Source organism: Columba livia, chromosome 4 (genome assembly GCF_036013475.1).
Source record: "Columba livia isolate bColLiv1 breed racing homer chromosome 4, bColLiv1.pat.W.v2, whole genome shotgun sequence".
NCBI lineage: Eukaryota > Metazoa > Chordata > Aves > Columbiformes > Columbidae > Columba > Columba livia.
Window position 1 is genome coordinate 34,276,729 of NC_088605.1, and position 15,132 is coordinate 34,291,860.

At 42.8% G+C, this 15,132-nt stretch overlaps 1 protein-coding gene and 1 long non-coding RNA gene across 2 annotated transcripts in view; one reads left to right on the forward strand and one right to left on the reverse strand.

Annotated features, from left to right (window-relative positions):
• Positions 1–4,037: 4,037 nt before the first annotated feature.
• Positions 4,038–6,921, reverse strand: SLC25A4 (solute carrier family 25 member 4). Its single transcript, XM_065061205.1, has 4 exons — positions 6,681–6,921; positions 5,885–6,371; positions 5,230–5,370; positions 4,038–4,877 (listed from the first exon to the last, which is right to left on the reverse strand). The coding sequence occupies exons 1-4, from the start codon at positions 6,789–6,791 to the stop codon at positions 4,720–4,722; spliced, it is 897 nt and encodes a 298-aa protein (XP_064917277.1). The 5' UTR covers positions 6,792–6,921; the 3' UTR covers positions 4,038–4,719.
• A 58-nt stretch (positions 6,922–6,979) lies between these two features.
• Positions 6,980–15,132, forward strand: part of LOC110357251 (uncharacterized) — a 54,634-nt gene continuing 46,481 nt past the window's right edge. The window contains exons 1-3 of the long non-coding RNA XR_010472235.1: positions 6,980–7,687; positions 11,800–11,877; positions 13,085–13,186. This is a non-coding gene — a long non-coding RNA (uncharacterized LOC110357251). The remainder of the gene's footprint in view (positions 7,688–11,799; positions 11,878–13,084; positions 13,187–15,132) is intronic.

A 15,132-nucleotide genomic window follows, 5' to 3' on the forward strand; every position in this document is an offset into this window, starting at 1 on the left:
CCCTCAGATGAGGGTTTGATTGTCATAAATCAAATGGCTGGCTGGATTTGTATGTCTTCCATGATGCTTGTAGACTTTACATTGGACTGTATTTTCCTGATTGTCATCTAAGGAGTTTCAAGATAAACCCCTGTAAAGAGCCTGAGACACTTCATTCTAGCAGATAACCAATAACATTTTTTTTTTATCCCAGTGCTTTTCCTTGTTCTCCATGGTCAATAGACAAAAATAACTTGTGCCTTCCCAACGTGAGCAGCTCAGTGAGTCACCTGGCAGATGAAAGCTAGTGGTTTTCCCTGGAGCACAGTCTGCACATCAGTGTGATGGAGGTGATCGCAGTGATTTATATCAAGACTTCTAGCTATGCAGTCGTGACTGTCATATGTAGGCAGTGATGAATACATACCAACATACATATCAACTGTGACATATCAACAAGCCGAGTGGTGAGGGAGAAGAAAAGGCTCCTTTGGTACCAAAGTGGTAAAGCTTATGAACCCAGTACGTGGCGTATGTCTTTGTGGTGTTTACCTGTTCAAAGTTTTGAGCAAAGTAGTGGATGAAACATGTCACCTGATGAATGAGGAAATACAGAACTATAGAGCTGTATGTGGAGCCATCTTCCAGGACTGAAATTATGGTGAGGTCATCCTGTTTCATATATTGGCAGAGATTGCTAATGTTTGTGACACCCATCTGGTTTGTCTTCAGGATGTGTGGTTCTAATACCTTGCTCAGGAAAGCTGCTATATGTCTCCTGGTAACTCTCCTCCTGGCCAAGATAACACAGGATTTGGCAGCATTTATCCTTGTAGCTGTCAATTCTGGTTCCAGGACCACCTCTTATTCACTGCAGAGTCCTAAAATGCTGTTCTCCATGATTTTTGTTCTGGGCCCTGATTGTGTACAAAAAATGTAGTTCTCCTGACTGTGTGTCAGTCTCCTGACTGTGGTCTAAGCTTGGAACAAAAATGACAGGTCTCAGTTCTCTGCACACAGTGGCTCTTAAGCTAGAACATGCTATTGAGAGATTTTTCTGGTTTGAAGTGAGAGGGACTTCACAAGGAGAATGCAGGTGTTTGAGATCTGCCACCTGGGGCATGCTGCTTCTTTCGCTGACATCCTTGGTTGGCTGGTGGGACTCCCCATCTCCAGCTGAGGTTATCCAATCACTGTAACTGAGGCATCCCTGCAGATGTACTGTTCTGGTTTTTGAATATCTTAGCAAAGTCTTTTTCCTTCTGCTATGCTTCTCACCATGTCCCAAACTCTTCCTTATGGCTTTTAAAGAACTGATGGCTGATTCTTCCATGACAATTGTAGGGCAGAGTGGAGGTTGTCACCTTCAGAAAGGGAGGGAAGGTTCAGTCTGCTGTCACAGGTTCTCCCCTCCCACTCTCTGCAGTAGGCTACGCTCTTTAGAGACAGGTTTCTCTTTCAGACCTACCTGGAGTTCCTGACTTCATGTCATTGAAAAGATCAGTGCACCTCAGCTCCCTCCCCGGGTAGTGTTTGTTCAGAGCTGGGCAGTACACTACATGCTGCATGGTAGGGAGGCTTGTCTTCCTGTGTTAATAAGATATATTACCAGGCTATTCAGGGCAGGTTTCCCAGTGTTCAGGTGTGAGATATAAGGGAACAATGACTTTGATGCAGGCTTTCATCTGCATAGTTTGTCTATTAGTATTGCAAAGGTGCAAAAGAATTTGGGCAGTGGAGTTAATTGTCTGTGACAACTGAGGGTCATGTGACTGGTGTTCAAATGCCAGTTGGAGACTATCTACAGAATCTTCTACTTTCCAGCTTTGCAGAGCTGCTGACTGGATTTTTAGGTTACACTTTCAGCAAGTGTTAAGCCGATTGCCATGGGCCCCGTACAGAGCTGCTTTCAGGTGAATGGTTATTTCACTGACAGTTTTGAAGTCTTATCTTTATGGAGAGCACTGCCAGAAGTCTGCACAGGGTGAGCATGTGCATAAACATCCAAGCAGAATTAAAGAGCAGTTTACCTGCAAGTATTTTCCATGTGTATTCATGTATTATCTCTTCCCCCAGTGGAATCTTCCTCTATTGCTACTCCTTACTCTCCTTTTTAATAGACTTCACCTTTTTTTTTTTTTCCCCTCTGGAATATAGTAACTTCTTTCATTTATGCTCATCTGAAGTTTCTTTTGCTTCTTCTCTTATTGCTCTTTCACACATACACTTCCCCCCCAGGGTTTGGTACCACTGTATTACAATCTTTTGTTGCCTCTGGTATCTTTGTAGCCAACTTAAGATCTTCTCTAAAACATCCAAATGCCATATGCAACCTTGTCAGTGAGGTAAATATGGAATGAATAGTTGCAGTGTGTTTGCAGGTGTCTCATAAGGAACCATTAGGAATGTGTGGAGAAAGGAAAAAAGAGAAAGGGCTGAAGCAGGCAAGTAAAGCTTTTAACTAGAACTACTGCAATAAGCACTTTGAAAAAGAGTAGAAAGATTTCTCTGTACAAACTTATGGTTCAATATGCAGCAACCTTGGTTATTTACTTAGTTGAAAGAAAACAGACCAGGTATCTAGAAAAGAGTGCCTAAGTGAACACAAAAGAAAGGAGATTAAATTGGGCCAGGTTGAAACAGACAATATCTTCATGAGAAAAAAATAATTAAATTTAGGTAATTTAAAAATAGATTATAATTTTTGGACCATTTTTTTCCCAAATGCTTCAGTTCTTCAGGTGGATGGTTGTTGCTTCCAGATACTGTTTAGTAGCTTATACCTACCTGCCTTCAGGGAGAATGGAGCTGATGATGTGAATCTGTAGCAGAGACACACAGGCCATCATACAAAGTGACAGAGAGCTAGGACTACCTGCATCTGACAAATTAATTTCAGCTATAGGAAAGGGAAAACTGGAAACCAAAGCACAGAACTTCAAACTGATCAAAATGTGAATCTCTTAGCTCTCCATCTACTGCTACTCACAAAACTGGTAAATCCAGAGTTCTCATCTGCATACTCAATTAAAATATACTCCAGAATAATATGTTTTCAGAGAACAAGGGATAATATTCTTTGCAGGGGCTTGCTTTTGCATATTGAACTGCTCCAGCTTTCACACCAAGCAATGCTGTGAGACCAGGTGTCAGGGAAATGCAGCTGACAGTACCTGCAAGAATGTCCCATTTCAGGCAGTGATAACACCTTCAACAGAGCAACCCTGTTCACTCAAATTCTACTAGCCCGGATATCATCTCTGCTGCAGTTTATATTCAATGTGGAAATTGCCAGCTATGTAAGTAATTACTCAGCCTTTTACTTTCAAGTACAGCTAGTGCAATTCTAACATTTGTTCCCACAGGCTTTTTTTTTCCTACCCTAGGGTGCTAGAAATAACAGGCAGTCCAGAGTTTTTATCAAAAAATCCATGGAGGGGCCTTACTTCCCCCTATAAAGATAGAAAAGGTGCAGCTGAAATAAAAGCTTACAGGAGTATTACTTGGTCTCATCCCTTTTCCTAGGTGGGTACATAAAACACCTGTTTATATGTGGCCTAATGGAACCACTGAAACAGATGCAACTCACTCTCCCTCCTTTGTCTAATTACAGAGCCTGTTCTTCACTGAGTTCACAACCATGCAGTATCTGATCTCCATGGTAATTAACAATACTTCAGACTACACCATTATTAACAATTTGAACTGTTATTAAAATAACTCAGAAGTATTCAATTTTCAAGTAAAATAAGCAGTAATGATTTCACTGTCAACTGAAGACAAACTTCAAAATGTAATACAAATAAATTATCAAAGCAGCTAAGACTAGAGGGTAGTTTATCAGTAAGACAATTGGCTGGAGTATCCTCAAGCTAAATACCCTTGGTTTTGCTATTGTAGCATTATCAATAACCATTCCACCTACCTAAAGCTCTGTTGAAAAACTTCTAAGAGACTTAGGTAGTACCAGCCAGTCACTAACAGTGTGCCAATCAGCACATCACCTTAAAGGACATGTACTTGTAATGTGTTCAGTGTACTGAAAACAAGGAAAAAAGTTCATTAATATATTAATTTATTTCATTATTTCAGTTTTAGTTCAATTGCACATCAGAGCAGCCAACTTTTTGTGTTCTGAAGATACAGGGCATTTTTGAAACACTGTATTTTTCTACAAAGTATGTTTGAAAAAACAGATTATGGTTTCAACCATATGATGGTATAACTCATCAGTTAAAAACTCAGCCTGGTGGTTTAGTATAGTTTGTATTTCCAGACATGGTTTTAACTTAATATCATATTAAAAAAATACAGCCTTAGAAGAAAACATGATTTAGATTCATGCTATAAATGTCATCATGCTGTTGGGTAGCTAGAGACATCACTTAGTATAACACATTTCTGAAGATCTCATTCTGTCAGTTCACAACATTAGATTTTAAGCTAGAGATAAACCACCCAAGTCTTGTCTCTAGACAAGATGTTTTACCTGAAATTTGAAGTATAATATATACACAGGTTCCAATACAAAATGTTGGAGGAATTTTCATACAAAATGAAACTGTGATGTAGTGGACAATTTTAAAATTAATGCATCCTCATCTCAACCAGATATGTTACTCAAAATTCATTCTGTTTCCCTAGGAAATATTTCGTTGTCCATTACATCACAATAGCATATTTTTTTTTTAAAAAAAAAAGTTGATTGAGAACAATTGAACTACATTATGATGTTAAGTTTTAGACGTATTTCTTGATTTCATCATAAAGGACTAGTACAAAAGCTCCGCCCATGCCTCTCAACACATTCGACCAGGCACCTTTGAAGAACGCTTTGGATCCTTCATCTTTAGCTATCTTCTTCCAGCAATCAATTGTGCCCTTGTACATAATATCAGCTGTGGAGACAAGACATAAAAGGTCAGAACACTTACGTTGCACAGCAAGTCTGTTTCAACTTTCATATATTTAAAACAATGAATAAGCAAACTAATTAATTTAAAATTTGCTATAATCAATTAATGGAGAACAGCTTTAATCTCCATATGGAAATCAAACCAAATCAGCTCTCAGCCTCTTAAGTGAACATGACAGAAATAACCAGCAATGAGTTTCCCAGTTTTTTTGTATGGGTTCCAATAAGGTCAGTAGTTTTTTCATAAGACAAAAAAAAAATACCCAGCATCTCCCACCATATCTCAATCAAGAGATGCTCTGTTGCCAGAACACCACAGGAGCACTTATTCTCACCTCCCTTTCGGCCAGACTGCATCATCATCCTACGTCGCACAGTATCAAAAGGATAAGAAACCAGCCCTGCTACTGCCGTGACAGTCTGGGCAATCATCCAGCTCACTACGATATGCACATTCTTTGGATCAGGCAACATACCTGCCATCAAGAACAAAGGAGCAGAGTCAGTACAGGGGCAAAGGGTTGTGGGACAGAGAGCTGTGGAAGAAACAATCACCCACCAACACCAGGAGTCAGTCTAGCCAGGCTGTTAACAGGTACTATGAATGAAACAAGTTTACAGGGCTGCTGGATTTTGGGACCTAAGCCCTCCTCAAGCTCTCTGACCAAAAGGTCTCTCCTGCAGAACCCTCCCAGGCTTGTGTCATGAGCTGCAATGAGTAACTTACCACACAAGCCCACCTGTGCAAGCTTTAAGACAAAGAACTCAAAGTGTCTGAAAATACACTGGAAGCCCAAGGCTTCTGCTGAGAGCAGCAAGTGGAGGGAGGTGGGAATGCATTTCAGGAACACTTGTGCGTATTCTAGTCTAGCATTAGCACCCTGAGCTGGTGCTAAGCTGAGCCCTGCTTGTCCTTGTACTGCTAAGTGCCCTGCAGTGCCTTTACTGGATGGACCTTCCCTTGCAGACACTTCTCCATGCACTTCTTACCCTTGGCCGTGTCATAAACCCCAAAATAGGCTGCTCTGTAGATGATGATGCCCTGGACAGACACACTGAATCCTTGGTACAGGCCCTTCAGGCCATCAGACTTGAAGATCTTGACAATGCAGTCGCCCAGCCCAGTGAACTCCCTCTCACTGGCTCCTTTGCCCACATCAGCCGCCAGCCGGGTCCTGGCAAAATCCAGCGGGTAGACGAAGCAGAGGGAGGTGGCTCCCGCAGCACCCCCAGATGCCAGGTTCCCCGCGAAGTAGCGCCAGAACTGCTTGTGCCTGTCCACTCCTCCCAGGAAGATCTGCTTGTACTTGTCCTTGAAGGCGAAGTTGAGGGCCTGGGTGGGGAAGTACCGGATGACATTGGCCAAGTTGCCTCTCCAGAAGGAGATGATGCCTTGCTCCTTGGGGATGCGGACTATGCAGTCGATGATGCCCTTGTACTGCTTCTCGGCCGTGATCTGTTTGCTGGCATGCTGGACCTGTACGGGGGAGAAGGAGGAGGGGTGGGAGGGTAGAGAGAGGACACTGCAGGGGTGACCCCGCACGGCCGCCCGCTGAAGGGCAGGGACGGGACAGGTCCGCCCCGCCGCCTGGCCCGGCTCCCGCTCCCGCTCCCCCGAGGGACCCGGGCAGCTCCCGCGTAACCAGAGCCGGCCGAGCTCCTTCCCATATTTAGTCACACTGGCCGGCGCCCGCAGCGCCCGGACCCACCTGTGGCGCAGCCCCGCCGGGGTCCCGCCGCCGCCAGCGGGGCCGCCACCGCCCCCCGACGCCCTCCGCCTCCTCACCTGCAGCAGCAACTTCACTCTCTCGATGGGGGCGACAGCCGTCTTGGAGATGGCGGCAGCGATCCCACCGGCCAAAAAGTCCTTGAGGAAGCTGAGCGCTTGGTCACCCATGCTGGGAGCCGGTCCGACACCCCCTGCCCGGAGAGAGCCAACGAGCCGCGCACCACCCCACCCGGCCGCCCCCGCGCACCACTGGCCAAATGGCCCGCGGCCCCCAGCCGCCGCTCTTATATCCCGCGGCTTCTCGCGATAGGCAGAGGTGTCCCCTCGGAGCACGGACATTGGCTGGGACCCCCCTGAGCCCGCCCCCGCCAGGGGGCGCGGGGCAGCGCCGCCATGGTCTCCTGGAGGGAGCTCGAGGGACGCTGGGCTCGGGACGTTTAAAGGGCAAATTAAAGTTATCTGGTCGCTGCCGGGGAACGCTATGTCAGAGCATGTGCCTGCGGTATTAATAGCTCCCGGGAGGCACAGGAGGGGACTGAGGAAGCTGGCAGGAGTACCTCAGGCAACATTAACTGTTTCGTGCAGGCCGGAGGCCGGCACCAGGCGCTGAAAGCTCACCCAGAGAGACCGGGATGTGGCAGCCAGTCAGCTCGTTGACTGAAGCCAACCTGAAGAAGCAAGACTTTAAGTCGTTTAAGCAAGACTTTAAGACTTTTAAGCCTTGACTTTGTGTGCATGGATTGGCACCAGGAAGGGTGAGGGAAATGCAGATCCTGGGCAGGCACCCCGGTGTGGATGTTGTGCCCTCCAGCAAAGGTCACAGGGGGTTTATGGTCAGCCTGGGAGGTGGCCCAGTGGTGCGATGTCGTGAGCATTGGTAACCAGTGATGGGCGAGACCTCTCATGAGTCAAGGACGAAGAGAGCTGCTTCATGTTGGATATGCTGTGTGAACTTGCAGGTGTTGAGCTCTTTAAATACCCTGGCAAGCTCCAGGACCTGGCTTTCCTGAAGAGGAGACAGCAATGTGCCTTCCTGCACTGTACCCGCATTTCAACGCTGCAAGGTCAGACCCTCGCAGGGGTTGCAGTCAGTCCCCTCTGGAGGAGGGAGGAGAAGGGACTCCAGGAAGCACATGCCAGGGCAGCCTTGTTGCTTGACTCACACCAGATGTGAAGGAAGAGTCAAGGCTGCAGCGAAGCTCTGCCTTCATTCACTGTCTGGTTCTCAGGGAAATGTTTGAGTCTCAAATGAAGATTACATGACTCCCTCACTAGTTTCCCTGTTTTTCACCTGTTCTTTCTGGCTGACTTCCCTAAGAAGGCAAGAGCTTATGATTTCACTGTTTGGTGTCTTTGTTGTGTGGAATAGTTATGTGAAAGCTAATGCAGCAAGTTGTAGATGCATAACTAAGAGTTTGCTTTAAAAAGGCATTAAGATGTGCCCCTAGGACAGTGTTATACTGAGGAATGAACAGGGTAATGGGTGCTGCTTTGATTTGGTAATAAGTTATTGATAATGGAAATAGGATTCATCTTAATATAGGTGATAAAAGGCTGGCTGTTCCATGAAGAGACATTCTCTTCAGGACAGCAAATCTCACTGACGTGTTTGTTAGCACAAGTCAATGAGACTGTAAATTTGATCCCTCATCTCTCTCACCCTTTGCTGCACATATGTCTGTTGGGGTAGAGGTCTCCTCTCATTAATCTCAGCTCTGGGAAGCAGACAACAGCTTTAACTTCTAGGAGCAGCCTTTGTACCTTGAGCATCCTGAACAGATGAAGCCTTTCCCCAGCTTCTAAGAAAGGGGAAGAGCATCCTCCTGAAAGAGACCTTTTCCCTCAGCAAGGACTGAAAGCAGGTGCAAGCAGGAAGCATAGGGAATCCCTAGAATTAGGCTGTGAGTTGAGAGGAGTATTGTTTAACATATGTATCCTTGACCTTTCCTTTTTCTTCCTCATGCTTTACTCACTACGTCTGGTGTCTCTTCACAGGAAAGAAAATATCCCTTTGACATCTCAGGGCTTCCACTACTGATTGTGTACAGACCCACAGGATGCTGGTGCTCGCCGTTGCTGCCCCACTGCCCAGACTGATAGGGTCTTGTCAGTGTGTGCACTCTCATGTCACCTGGTGCCCTGCTGACTGGTGTGTAGTGAGTGAGAGGCAGGAGAGTGGCAGTGGGATGCTACCAGGGAGGGAGTGAAGTCTTCATCTTAAGAATTACAGTTAGTTTTTGAAGGTATTGTTGTGCATCATCATCCCACTCCACACAGGCTCTTTGATTTGATAGGTACTTCTGTAGCAGTAATACTGTTTACCCAAGACTGCCAGTATTTAAAGAAAGCAGCACCTAGAAAGTGAACAGCCACTTTTTCTGCCTCTGCCCTCCCTTCCCTGAGCCCAGATGTCTCTTTCCGGGAGATGCTCAGCTTCCAAGCAGTTTTAACAAAACGAGGGCTGGACCCAGATCATGCATCTGCTATGCTGAGGGTTATTCTTCATTTGCTCAATTTTTGCTTCAAATGCCTGCTTTGCATCTTTCTTTTGTATGTCAGTGAGGCTTTTAATGCTACTTACTGTAGGAATTCAAATGTATCCTGTAAGGAACTTAACTGCTGACTCCACCATTACCACCAAACTTGAGGATGAGCATTTCCACTAGCTGGAAATGCCATTTAAACAAAAGTTAAAGGAACTTTGGCTTTTCATACAGTTATCTGGTGTTTGGTGTTCTATATTCAGAATAGTTACTGATACTCTCACAGATAAATGGTTAAAACAGTTCTGAAAACGCACACTTTCTGAATTATTGAAAGTCAACTTTTAAGCCTTATCTTGCTTAGATCTTTGCAGCTTGGAAAGGATTAGCTGGCTTTCTAGACTGAGTTTGTGGATGCTCTCCACTGCTGACACAGCATAAAGACACTGGAATTTGTTCCTAAAAATTCTGAGCTAAAAATTATAACCTAGATCTACATTTCTAAAGAGATTAATGACTGACTGCATTGTTCTTTGATGTGTGAATAGCCAGCTTGAAAGACTACAGGAGATCGACTTATACAAAGTAGTGTGTGCCCCTGTTTATTTGCGTTTCCAAGGCACTGGGAAACCTAGTGTTGAGGCTGGGCCAGGCACAATATAAAACTTTCTTAGAAGTCAGCAGTCTGGGTCTGGCAGCAGTCACAAGGGGGAGCACAAGGAATCTGTCAAACCATCCTGACCCACAGCACAGACAGTGATGAGTGGCCAGTGTATTGGCAAGATGCCAAGAAGAAATATGTGGGTTTTTTTCAGGAAAGATTTTTAGGGTTGTAGTAGATTCTCCTTGTGTAAGATTGACTTTTGTTTGTGGTCAGGAGGAGCAGAACTAGAGAGCCCCAGAGAGGCTAAATGGGTAACAGGATTGGTAGTGCAAAGATGATCAAGGAGTGTGGGGTTTGAGTTTTATTTTGGGCAGATATTAGTGGCGGTAATTTTAGCTGGGTATTGGTGTTTTCTGTCTTAGGAGCCTACAGCTGGAGAGGAGGAAAGCTGGACAGTAAGTGTAAGCAGCACATCGAGAAGGGAAGTGTCAGTGCTGGAAATAGTAGTGGGAGCCAACACAGGGTGTGTTTGTTTATTAGAGTATGTCTGTAATGGGAGGACAAGGAGTTGGAGGAAGGACAAAATTTCAGAAGAAAGCTGAGGAAGTGGATAAAAATGGATATTAAACAGATCAGAAGTTACGTTGTAACGGGGTAAGCATGAGGTGTAAAAGTAGGAAAGAAAAAATAGCCAACATGTGACACAGGGAATGGACTTGCAGGAAGCGGGCAGTACTATATTAACATTTCCTTTGGCGAGGATTTGTGCAGAAGATGTTCAGGGAGAGAACATCAGAGAAGTGCATTAGAAGTAGTGAAAGGCATTCAGGTCTTCGGTTAACTTGGAAAAGTAGGAGGAAAAGTTTGGAGGATGGCACAACCGGAAGGGGAGACAATTAAATGGTTGTGGATGAAGTAAACCTGATTACAGGCCAAGCAGGAAATTGAAGATGAAGGCAGACTGAGGGATGTGTTGGGCAACCAGACTTCATAACTTGTGAGATAGGAGTAGAGAGTAAGAAACAGAATCTACAATCAAATACGTGCTGGAGAAGAGAAAGCAAGAGGAAGAGGCCTGAGATTAGATGGGATTTTATCACTCTGATGAGATTAAAGGTATGGAGAAAGGAAATGAGAGGACATGAGGAAGGACATGGCAGGCAGCAGAGATCAGGGGTAAAGCAATGGTTACTACAGGTCACATCAAAGGAGTGGCTCTTCCAGGGAGCAGGATACTGAGTGACGGGTGCAGGTGAAATGGACAGACCAGGGCAAGGTCCTTAATTGTAATTACAAAATTAATCTATCCACACTGAAGAGTGCCCTCACTCAACCATTATTCATGGGCAAGATGTGCTGAAGACAACAGAAGAGAATCTGGAAAGGAAACAAGTAAGGGTGTCAGTATTGGGCTAATAGCTAACAGGTTTCTTCAAAACTGTAAGCTTGCAACATAAACTGCTGCAATAATGTGAAAAGTCAAGGTCATATTTATTCCAATAATACCTGTAAAGCTTATTCAGAAAAAGCATAAAGCAGAAGATTAAATCCTGCATTGCAGCTGAAAGGAATGTTGTACTTTTGATGTAGATCTCTGCAGAAAATAATTTCTTTAGTCATTGCCAAACAGGCACCATTACATGGTGGAGCATATATCCATTCTTGGATTCAGTGTTTTTCAGTTTTTATGCTTCCAGGATCGAAATACTTGCTGAGAGGATCTCTGATGCTTATATATTTAATTATTTTTTAAAAAATTGTAGTTGGAACATAAGTTGCATGAAAAAATGAAATCTGGAGATTATTTTGCTCTACAACAGCTATTCCAAAACTGTGACCTTCAGGGCAAAGAAAGTTTTTTATTTTTCTTTCCTTCTCAAGAAAAGCCTACATTTCCAGAGTCCTCGTCTTTATGTTTGATAGGTACTCAAAACTTCATTTTCCTACTTACTACCTTGAAATGTTCTATTCCTATCATTATTTGCTTTATTCTTCCTAAAGATAGTAGTTTGCTTTTGGGTTTGAAATAGGTGCTAGGAGATAATTAAAATTGTTCTTTGCTTTTCTACATGTTCCATTTCATTCCCAGAGATCTGCTTCTTGTGGTGCTGACCAGATTTTTTGGAATGAATGACAGCTGCAAACATTATCAACAACATCTGGGCAGGTATGTGATCAGAGAAAAGCTAAGTTATGGGCTGAAGCCCACTGTACTTTCCATAATACACGATAAAAGTTTCTCTTGCTGCTAGTGGGTAATACTTTCCAGCAGTAGCGTTCCAGCTGTGGTTTAGGTCCTGACCAGGGAAATGAGTTCTTCACCTGTTCTTCTGCTTGCCTACTGTTTCTTTATGTTTGTTTCCAGACTGGAGAAACATTGGGTTCTGTGAATGCAGAATTCAGATGTGCCTTCCTAAGTTTCATGACCTAGAAAATAGGTCTGATTTGCTTTCAAAACTTAGTAAAGCGAAGCTATTAAAAACCCATAGTATTAAACCAGATTTTTTCTGACTTGAAGTTCGCAACATGACCTTCTTCAGAAAATCTTTTGGGTTGAAAGAATGTCTGGTAGGTCACCTAGCCTTCTCTGCATAGTGCAACATTGTTCTCATCATTCCTGCGGTACCCTGAGTGATGGCTCTCGTCTTCAGCTTTCCATGACTCCGGTGACTCTTGCGTATTGTTCAGTTGCCTTCCTCTTGTTAGAGTTGTAGGGACCTGTTCTGTCCTATGTTCCTGTAAACCAGCAGTTGCCCTGTTGAATCAGTGATACAACATTGGTGCAAATCAGTGACTGTGAGGGAATTTCATAGCTTTTTTTAGTGTTTGGGGGTTTTGTTGTTGTTTGTTTGTTTTTATTGTGTTGCTCAAGCTTACTCTTCTAAACATATTTTTATATCAGTCTTAATAGGACAATGAAAATACTTGATCTTTGGTCTATTCAGTTCAATTTTTACCATCCTTTCAGTTGCAGTAATTTTGGAATGTCAAAAAAGTATTTTAAGTTAATCTTTTTGTTATCTTTGCTTCTGAGTGTTATTTGCTAAGTTGCTTCTGTGTGCTATTGTACTCTTTTGGGTATTTACACTTGTAAAAATCTGTTGTTTCAGGCTGACAGATTTTAATTAAGTGAAATTATTTAAGTGGTTTGTTTGGTTTTCATCTGCTATTTCTGACAATATATCTGGTTATAATAGTTTTCATTTTAATAACAGTATGAACACTGTTAGCTCCTGCTCAAGTTATTATCTCTTTCTGACTTCAGGTACTTTGTACAGTTTCTTATTCTGTGCTTTTACTTTAGAGTAGTCTTTCTTCTGTGAACTAATTAATCATTTTCTTGCTGACAGCTATGTTTTTTTCATGTATTATAGGACAAACTGAAGCCATTTCTGACAGCAATTACAGAATTACAGAATAACTGAATTAAAGCTTTGTGCTCAGTCAGATAACCTTCATTGCGATAGCAAAACAAGGTAATAATAACTATTGCAGGCATTAAGCATAGATGTTGCTGTTACACATACTTGTAGCATCTATTGCCACAACAATTTTAATAGAAATTCAAGCTTATTTTCAAGTAAGTGAGAAATTAACAAATTATATTGCTCAGTGGCTGAATCATCTATTTCTTATCACAGCGTGTGCTGCTTAAATAGTTTACAAATACATTGTTATTATAATTCAAGTAGCATTGGTTATAATGCTAGACATGTTTTTATAATAAATTGAAGTGTTACTCATTCTATATTTTGCAAGAAAATGGCAAATTAAGGCCAGCTCTACAACACACATTATTAAAAATGTAGCTATCTTGATCAAGACTGTGGGAAAAAATCATACCTCTGGCTTACAGAATTATACATACACCTTTCCATCCATTATGGAGATGCAATTTGTATTGGCAAAGGAGTTCTTTTTTATGATACAGCTTATTTCATTTGAGGTGCTTTGATCATGCTAGCAAAAAATCTTATTTTTTTTCCGAGAGAAGCTGCCTCTCTGCTCAGTGACTTTGTTAATAGAGAGATTAATCATATCAGATATGCCTGAGCATGTGACAGTTTTCCATATTTTCTCATATACTTGCCTCATCCCGGATACAGGATACCCGCACATTGAAGCAATAGATAGGTAGTTGTTAAGAATAGGTGTGCATAATGTCTGCAGCCTATTGTCAGGTCATGTTGGAGATGAAGGAGTGGGGCCATTGCCTCAGAAAATATGGTATTCTGATTTAACTGATCAGCTGATGCTGTGAAATGGGACAGTGAAATAAGGGACCTAGATTCTTTTTAAGTTATAAGTATGCTAGTAGCAACTTTTTTTTTTTCCCTTTGTTATGCCAGTGAGTTTTCCTCATCAACCATTTTCCTCTAAAACTACCTGGAGCAGAGCTAATCAGGACTTTGCCAAGAACACCATTTTTTTCATCAGAAGTTATCCATATCATTAAAGCATAAGCAAGGAGATGTATTCATTTCAGAAAAAAATCCTCGAGTCCAGCATATATGCACGAAGGAAAGAAAGGTCTGCAGAACAGCCAGAACCTCAGCAACTGAGAGGCCAGTGGTGAAGACAATAACTGCACCACTGAGGGGAGAGTAAAGTGGTTGAGACAGTCTTTAGATATCAGAGTTAATTCCTTCTCCTTTGTGAACAAGATCCAGAGAGGGGATAAATGGAAAGAAGCCAGTAGAAACAGAAACTGAACAAAGCAGAGAGAGGGCTAAAGGGTTGGAGGCTGGGAAAAAAGTACTTGGATGAGGATGACAGAGGAACACCCAGGGATGTCTGGGACAGAGCTAAAGATGAGGATATGCATGTCCTAATGAGCACCTTTCTTTGATTATTCTTGGCGTAGTTTGTCTTGACAACAGTGTGACAGATCTGTTCGCTTCCACTCTGGCCTCTATCTTAAATTATCTTAGGCTAAGTATCTTTAAAAAATGTAATAACTGGAACATCCTCTGTCCACTTGACTTTCTGGTTGGACATATCTTCTGATGGATCAATTCTGGTTTGTTAGTCTGTGATATTTAGCCTCATAGCGTAGTATTTAGTTTAATTTGGCTAATATTTGGCAGGTGTGGTCTTCATTCTGTCTGTGGGTGATATTGCTGAGCCTTTTTGTTTGCAGTGATCTGGTCTTTCTCTCTAACTTTTGCTAACTTTGCGTAATAAACTTGAATGTCTGTTATTTTAGAATGTTAGTCCTGTATAGATGACTGTCGGTAAGTCATTTTCATGCCCTTTGTGTCCCTGTCACTGAGGAGGATGTGGGTAAGAACAGATGTCTCCACTTCTGCACCGTTACCAGGCTGAAACACAAGACAAAACCATTATCAAACTGAAAAATTATATGCAGTAGTTTGTGACTCTGCTACTTCTTGTATGACCTGATCTGGTCAGCTGCAGACTT

Excerpts from the sequence above, each read along its gene's own strand:
- SLC25A4 (XM_065061205.1), bottom strand. The coding sequence starts at position 6,791 with ATGGGTGACCAAGCGCTCAGCTTCCTCAAGGACTTTTTGGCCGGTGGG. Across the intron at positions 5,371-5,884 it reads GGTTTATGACACGGCCAAGG|GTATGTTGCCTGATCCAAAG; the intron begins GTAAGAAGTGCA and ends TCTTGATGGCAG. Across the intron at positions 4,878-5,229 it reads GCAGTCTGGCCGAAAGGGAG|CTGATATTATGTACAAGGGC; the intron begins GTGAGAATAAGT and ends TTGTCTCCACAG.